At 39.4% G+C, this 8,764-nt stretch overlaps 1 protein-coding gene across 1 annotated transcript in view; it reads right to left on the bottom strand.

Moving 5' to 3' along the window:
- Positions 1-6,966: 6,966 nt before the first annotated feature.
- LOC107702709 (adhesion G protein-coupled receptor L3-like) overlaps positions 6,967-8,764 on the bottom strand; it is a 64,051-nt gene continuing 62,253 nt past the window's right edge. Inside the window, exon 11 of the mRNA XM_016505108.1 lies at positions 6,967-7,062. Coding sequence (XP_016360594.1) covers positions 6,967-7,062 — 96 coding nt within the window. The remainder of the gene's footprint in view (positions 7,063-8,764) is intronic.

The raw sequence follows: 8,764 nt of genomic DNA on the forward strand, positions 1-8,764 counted from the left end.
ACTCTCTAGAGTGGGTTTAATTGAGTCACAGATTAATGAATAAAAGGAATGGCTCGTGACACACGGATCAAACCCAGAACGCCCACGTCAATCAGAGTCAAACACACACGCGAAATTATGATTATGACATATTGGTGCTCTTGAAAACTCTGCTATTTTAAGCTGTATAGTTCTCGCTGCTGTTGTTTTTCTTTATTTCGCATAAGGGCAAAGTCAAAATGTGCCCATGAGCAAAGATGGCAGCATGCAGGCAATGCATTTCTAAAACTTTGTCTACTTCAGCTGCCATTGAGATGAATGGAAACTACAGCACATTGAATGTAGTGTTATACACTAATGCAGTGGATTTGTATCACGTTAATAAATAACTATTATATCCTAATTAAATCTCTGAATATCACTTAGGTGATTGAGTTTTAATTGTTTAATAATTTGAGAATAAATGTTTTTTGTCTAAAATCTTTCGTTTAGCCGGCCCTGGCCCGGTTGGAAGAGGTGGGCCAGGGCACGGTTCGGTAGGGCTCGGGCGCGGTACGCATGCAGTGTGAGCACTAACCGCACCGGAGCGCGGAACAGATCCTATTTTGTGTGCGCTACTGTCAGTGCCACTCCACTACGACACAGCCGTCATAAGAGCGATAGCTGGACAAACATCAGCAGAAGACAAGAACAGAGAAATGAAAGAATGAAACAGACACACAAAATAACTCCTTTGAAATGCGTAGCAATGATGAAATAAAATTAAACTTACAAAGAAGCAATGACAACGGGGGTAACACAACACTCAAACAATTCAGAATACCCTGAAATAGTTTGCCAAGCATTTTTTTTAAAAGGAAAAACGATACCTCTATTAATACCTGTAGTAGATACCCATGCAATAATGTATTTTTCGGCTGATTCAGTTACTGAAATACTTTAGAAATGAAAAGTACTTAATCTCATGTTATTTTATTTGTTTATTCAGCTCTTGTTGGATGCAAAACAATTTTATAATTATTCATAAGAAATGAGAGGATAAATTGGCTTCGCGTTTTGTAATACATGAGCTCTTAAAACAAATATTATAAAATGATTCTGATCAGATAAGTCACATTAAAATCTGCTGTAAATAGTCTTAATACATTAATACTGGAGGCGCAGTGAAACATTCATCTGAGCTTGAGCTTCGCAGCTTTAGATTTGAGCAGCTATTACTAATGCATTTCTGTTTAAAGAGATAGCAGTCAAAATTGAAAACTATATCATTTTATAAACCCTCATCTTATTCCAAAAGTGTTTGACTTTCTTTAATGTGAAACACAAAAGATGATACTTTTGAAAACCGTCTCAGTGTATTTTGTCCATATAGCAAAAGTCATCAGAATCCAATGTTGGACCCCATTGACTTTCATTGTTTGGACAAAAACATTCATCTTTCATATAGATATTTTGTAGATATAAGGCTTAGAGGTTTGGAGCCACACAAGGATGACTAAATGAAGACCAAATTTTAATTTTTGGGTGAACCATCCCTTTAATTTATGTTCACCACAGAGTCATGTGTTTGTTCAGGTTTGTGAACATCAGTCCTGCTGCTGTTGTCCGTTGTATGATTTATAACAGTCGTGTCTAAGAAATAAAAAAAAGATTTAAAAGCATGTGATGTGATTTATAAGGCTATTTGGAAGGTAGAGTTATTAACCCCAAACCAACCTACGGCCGGCCTACTCCGCTCACAGAGGTCACGACCTCTACGCCTCACTTCTGTCACACAACAAATCCAAATATATGCCTTAATTTATGTGTGTGTGTGTGTGTGTGTGTACAGCTTGTGTGTGTGTGTGTGTGAGTAACAGCACCGATGGTGTGTGTGTGTGTGTGTGTGTGTGTGTGTAACAGCACATATAGACTTTTATAATTTACAGTCTCCCTCATCTGGAAAAGTGGGCCAGAAATATAGACAGTGTCAGCATCTGAAGAGGGCGTGGCTAAACGTCTGGCCAATAAAATGTCCCGTGAGGGACAGTGCCACGCCCACTTAGTTATAAATAGCAGCTGCCACCTGTCAATCATTTGACATGTCAACACCCTCCTAGATGGGATGCTTTTTAAAAGAAATTAAACATTTTATTCAGCAAGAGTGCATTAAATTTATCGAAAGTGAAGACATTAATAATGTTACAAAAGCTTTCTATTTGAAATAAATGCTGTTCTTTGAAAAAAAAATGTGAAACTGTTTTCAACATTGATAATAACTAGAAATGTTTCTTGAGCAGCAAATCAGCATATTATAATGATTTCTGAAGGATCATGTGACACCGAAGACTGGAGTAATGATGCTGAAAATTCAGCTCTGATCACAGAAATAAATTACATTTTAACATATATTCACAGAAAAAAAACAGCTATTTTGAATTCTAATAATATTTCACAATTTTGTATTGTACTTTTGATCAAATAAATGCAGCCTCGGTGAGAAAAAGAGACTCTTTCAAAATAATTATGTAGACTCCATTATATAGAATACAGAATTACTCATATCATGAGATGAGATTTTGGGGTTGAACATCAACATATAAACGCACTCACAGTTTTGTAAGTGTTTCTGTTTAGTCTCTTATTAGAGCAAGCAATCAGACGTCTACAGATCACACTAACACAGCCGAGAATGAAAACTACTAACAAGAGACTGTCATCATCTCATTATTAGCATGAATAGAACGCCTGATTACAAGAATTATGCATTTAATCTCAGACCCCATGGAGGGAGGAGATGTGTGGCTCTAATAAGACCCTCGCTCGTGAATTAATCAAACTCATCACCTCCGCTGTTGTCATTCGGTTATACACGGTCCCCTTCATCATGAATATCAAGAAATATTTCTAACAAACTCTCCATAATAGAGTGCAGCAGCAGCAGGGCTCTGGAAGTAAAAGTCCCATTTGTTTCTTCCACAAAGAAATTGATTCAGCAATAACATTTAACCCCCTCGAGACAGAGATAACATGAGGACCAAAACTGAAGATTGAGAACTACACACTACACTACCCATAATCCTCAAGCAGGATCCACCAATCAGAGAAGCTGTCACTCTGGGAATCTTGACAGCAGAGTAACAGTGATCGTTCAGTCTCATAAAACATTGCAAAGGACATAATCGAATCAGTCTCTACATCACCAATCTATACCCTTGTCAAGCTATTTCTTTTCGTGCACAATTTCCCCACTTGAAAGGGAGAGACACATCATCAATGGAGGCCTTAACTGGATTCCACTCTTCTTTTATTTGCATCAATTATGGTGAAAGGTGACAATTTTGTAGCAGAAAGGTGAAAAACCTTTAAACAGAAACAATATGGAGCTTATAATATGACAAAACTAATTGAATTTGTATTGTGTAAATTTGAATTATTAACAAGTGTCATTTAACAAAACTGAACATTATGTGGCATTTAACATGGTTCTGAATTAGATTTTTTGAACTTGAATTATTTTTTTTGTTCTGAAATCTTAGACTGCAAATATCCAGTTTTTAAAAATACAGCTTCAAGTTTTCAAGATGAAGAGGAAATTTGGAACATCAAATTAGAGACCTGCGCGGGACGGATTTTTCAGTCCCGCTCCCGCAAGATTCTGTCCCGCTCCCGCAGAAATATATCTTATCTGGTCCTGCTCCCGCCCGCGACATTCATGTTTTGTCCCGCTCCCGCCCGCATAAAAGTAATCTATATAGATTTTTTTTCAGTACATCGAAGAAATTTACATAAAATGGTTCTGTAATATCTCCTAAGCTCCACAACATACCAGCATAAACGCTCCTGATAAAATATTTGTTATTTAGGCTAAGCATCAACATTCACAATCACAAACCACTGTTATTTTTAACAGAAAAGCAAGCATGTGCTGCTGCGTGCATGGTTTGGCATGGCAGAATGCGAGCAGCGCGCTTCCTTTATTATCACTAAAAGCTGACATCTCAGTTAATCGCGATCTCATAAAGCTCTGTTATTATAACACATTAAATATATGCACAATGAATCTTTCACAGTGTCTACACTTCTTGTGTTAAAATGAGAGGATTCGTGAGCACGGAATTTCAGCACTGCGGTGAGTAGATTCTAACTTAATCACCTCTGATTGGCCATTGCGTTCCAGAAATCAACAGCTGAGTCTGTGATTGGCTACATTGCGCAACCTTTTAAACACGTGTTATAAATAGAAACTATGCCTAGCGTGCGCATGTCAATCATTTTAATGTTAATATTAGTTGTTCTTTTTGCTTTTGTGCAACAGATAAATAACAGTTTATATGTTTTAAACACTTTATGTTTAGATAATATCTATTTTGCGGGAGTCCCACGAATCATTTTATTCTCCAGCATCCCGCACACACACGAGTCTCTTCCCGCCCGCACCCGCACTCGCCCATCAAGAGTTGTCCCGCGCCGCACCCTGTTACGTTGGGTCCTGCGGTCCTCCCGCGGGAGTGCAGGTCTCTACATCAAATTCAATACTCTAAAATTCAATACACAGAAATTCAGATCGTACAGAAAGTAGGTCAGAGGTAATCCACAGGGAAGAGTAGATGGTCTCCGAAAAAGTCAAACTAAGCCTTTTGGCCAATCAGTAGTTTTCTGGCGTGAGCGTGCGGTTTAAGATCTATCTGATCATGAATCGCCCAGAGTTAGTGGTTCTTAAACATTTATGGTTTATATACTTATATGTTAGGTTAGCATTCTCAGCATGTGAAACATTTGACTAAACCAGTGATTCTCAACCTTTTTTACTCCAAGGCCACCCTCCTCCCCAAATCAATACATACTTTGCAAAAATGCATGTATTCACTTAAATCAGATTTCCATCACAGTTCTCTGGGTGAAAGGACACGTCAGTCCAGTTTGTCCCTTTAACATGAGGTGATGCACTGTGAAATCTCGCCTCATCCACAGCATTAATACTACAAGATCATTGGCTCAAAGTGTCTGATTAGCATGCATCACACACACAAAAGCACACACATGAACAACTGAACACACACACATCATCTCACTGTCCTGCTCTCTATGCTGGATCTGAGGGGACAGACATAAATTAGCATATTTATAGTCCTTTCAGCACTCTGCTCTCCTGAGTGGCTGCTGTGTGGCTCCGGTGATGAATATTCATGTGCATGCGGAGGTTAATTTGGGCAGAATGTCTGCTGCTCTTTCCTGTGAAACAACACAGATCTTCAGGTAACGACAACCTCCCCACTGAATACACAGACGGACACACACGCACACCGTGGGATACCTGTGCCAGTTTTACTTTCACCTCAACCTACAACAACAATATAAAAAAATGAGCCATACCAGTTTCTCTGTAGATGTTCAATGGTCCGCTTACACTTCTGTTTATAGACATTAAGTGTCATTTCTGCGCAATTAGCGCCATAAAAGAGAGCAGCATAATGACTGTTTCCAAAACACGTTTCCACTTTTCCGTCCCATTACCTGCCATTGGTTTTGTCAGGTTACTTGAACAAACTGAGCTAGTCAACTGATCTGAGCGAAATATAGGTGAACATTTAGTCTAAAATGTTTTGTAAAACCACATTTGGACATCACATTACATTTGTAGGGTAAACGCTAATGCCTAGTCCTGATGCATTTCGAAAGCAAAGCATATGGCACTCCACTCTGATTATTAGCCATCACTGAAGGAATAATGAACAGCACAATAATTTTTAGACGTCTCAAAAACCCCACCCAGCACAGACCCACCCTTCAGAGGCTCCTACCCAAAGCCCCCACCCCTCACAGACCACACCCACCGGAGAACCCATCCCATCAATGACTCCACCTACTGCTGACTCCACCCTTCACATAGTCACTTTTTATAGATTCAACCCACCACAGGCCCCACCTTTTAAAGGCTCCTCCCTAAAGGCTCCACAACTCACAGACTACACCTAAGCTCCATGCATCATATAAATTCACATTTAAATTTAAGACTCAACCCATCACAGGTGCTACCTTTCAAAGACTCTACCCTAACAGAACACATCCACCAGATGCCCCACCATTCATGACTGGCTCCACCCACCACAGGCTTCATCTTTCAAAAGCTCCTCCCTCCAAAGAGCCAATCCTACTTGCTCCATCTTTCATAATCCACACCTCTCAAAGACCGCACTGTAACATAACACATCCACCAGATGTCCCACCCTTTACAGGCCCATCTACGACTGGCCCCACCCCTTCACAAACTCAACCTCTCAGAAACCACCCTCCACAGGCCCCACCTGTGAAAGACTCCTCCACAGAAGACCAAGTCCAACAGACTCCACCCCCAGACCCCATATTTCGGAGACTACACCCACAAGAATCCACCCCCAAAAGATCTTAGGATCCCCCTCTAAAGAGCCCATGCCACAAGCCCCACCCCTCACCAACCACACCTCACCTACCATAAGACCCCACCTTCCATCCCTCAACGACCTCACCCACCACAATTTCCATCCCTCATATAAATTCACCTCACACACAACAGGTCCTACCTCTTAAAGGCTCCTCAGCAAAGACTCCACCCTAACAGAACAAATCCACCAGATACCCCACCCTTTATAGACTACTGGCTCCACCCTTTCACAAGCTCCACCTCTCACAAACCTCATCCTAAAAAGGCTCCTCCCTCTAAAGAGCCAATCCCACTTGCTCCACCTATCATAATCCACACCTCTCAAAGACTCCACCCTAACAGACCACATCCACCAGATGCCCCACCCTTCATAGACCCCACCTACGACTGACTCCACCCCTTCACATGCGCAACCTCTCAGACTCCACCCACCACAGGCCCCACCCATCAAAGGCTCCTCCCTCCAAAGAGCCCATGCCACAGTCTCCAGCTCTTCATAAACTCCACCCACCATATACCCCACCCATCAAAGGCTCCTCCCTCCAAACAGCCCATCCCACAGGCCCCACTCCTCACTGTCAGGCTTACTTGATGTTATCAAGGCAACCAGAGTCTGGCTTCAGGATGGCGGTGTGGTGGAACATCTTGTAGAGAGCGATTCCCAGGAAGATCACATTCAGCTGGGAAGAACAGAAGCACAGGATTAGTTGAGGATTCACACGTGAGGCGAACAGAGGGCTGTTTCATAAAACAAGTTTACCAAACAAGCCAGGCTTATTTATATTATTCGGACTTATTTTGAACCAAATCAACTGACAATAAGTCAGACTAACTGCTTTCAATTATTCAGACTTTAATTTCCACAACATTAGACTAAATGTCATCCCTCCTGCGACTACATACACACACTCACACACACACACACACACACACACACACACAAATATTTCAGCAAGACTTTGCGTGAGGACCATTCATTTGTCAATGGTGTTAATTTCATTGACGAATACTTTTTCATGATTTTCGTCAATAACATTTTTTCACTGATGAAAACAAGACGATAACGAAATAAAAACTCTTTTTGAATGACAAAAACAATGACGAAAATCCATTGACATTTTTGTCAACAAATAAAAACGAGACGAAAATATTATGGAGGGACGATTGGACATTATTCATGTAAGATTACCAGATTACATCTTCAGTGAATGTAAACTGCTGGGAGAATATCGGATGTGTGTAGCAGTATATTTAATCTGTGTGCATTCAGTTTTAAAGGGACAGCAGATTAATTTAGTTTCTGTTGTCTGTGTCCTTGTTGTTAACGAATCAACAAAAGAAAGAGAGAAAATCACTCACTGCTCTTGAATGAATCACTTTAGTAGCACTAATAAGGATTAATCTAATTTTAATTTAGATAATTAAATATGTCTGCTTGAAAGAATTAAGGATGTTGTATGCAAGTTGTTATAAAGAATGAAATTATATAACCATTGGTATTTCATTTGGTATTTCAAAAGAGGACCATGTTCTTGTTTCTTTATGAGAAGTGGTTTTATTTCATTTTGAGATAAAGACATGTTATGTGTCAAAGCAGTTAAATCTGTGTCTACATTGCATGTTCAAATCATTCATATTACCAGATGCTTTCTCCAGGAATACACAATGAGTTTGGACATTTTAGAGAAATGCTTAATAAATGCATTACACTGTAACTAAATCCATTCGATTTTAGTTGACTAAATCTACTGACGACTAAAACTAGTCTAAGACTAAAACAATTCAGATGACTAAGATGTGAATAAAACTAAATGGTATTTTAGTCCAAACACTGCAAAAAAAAGCTTATCTTACTTAGTATGTTTGTCTTGTTTTTAGTCAAAATATCTAAAAATTCTTAAATTAAGGTGCCTTTACTAGATAAGCAAAATGGCGTAAGATATTTAGTCTTGTTTCCAGGAGGAAAAAAAAAACTAAATTAAGTGCATTTTGCTTAAAACAAGTAAAATGATCTGCCAGTGGGCTAAGTCAAATATTCTAAAAACAAGAGTATTTTACTTACCCCACTGGCAGATAATGTTACTTATTTTAAGCAAAATGCACTTAATTTAGCCCCCCCCCAAATAAGACTAAATATCTCACGTCATTTTGCTTATCTAGTAAATGCATCTTGATTTAAGAATTTTTAAATATTTTGACTAGAAACAATACAAAAATAATAAGTAAGATAAGACTTTTTTTGCAGTGAAGACTATGACTAAAACTAATCAAAATGTTCTGTCAAAATGAACACTGATGAAGACTCAGATTTGAGTGTGTGTGTGTGTGTGTGTGCGTGCGTGCGTGCGTGTGTGTGTGTGTGTGTGTGTTGGTGTGGGGGGG

The sequence above is a fragment of the Sinocyclocheilus anshuiensis genome, unplaced genomic scaffold (assembly GCF_001515605.1).
Source record: "Sinocyclocheilus anshuiensis isolate Anshui unplaced genomic scaffold, SAMN03320099.WGS_v1.1 scaffold1810, whole genome shotgun sequence".
NCBI classification, from domain to species: domain Eukaryota; kingdom Metazoa; phylum Chordata; class Actinopteri; order Cypriniformes; family Cyprinidae; genus Sinocyclocheilus; species Sinocyclocheilus anshuiensis.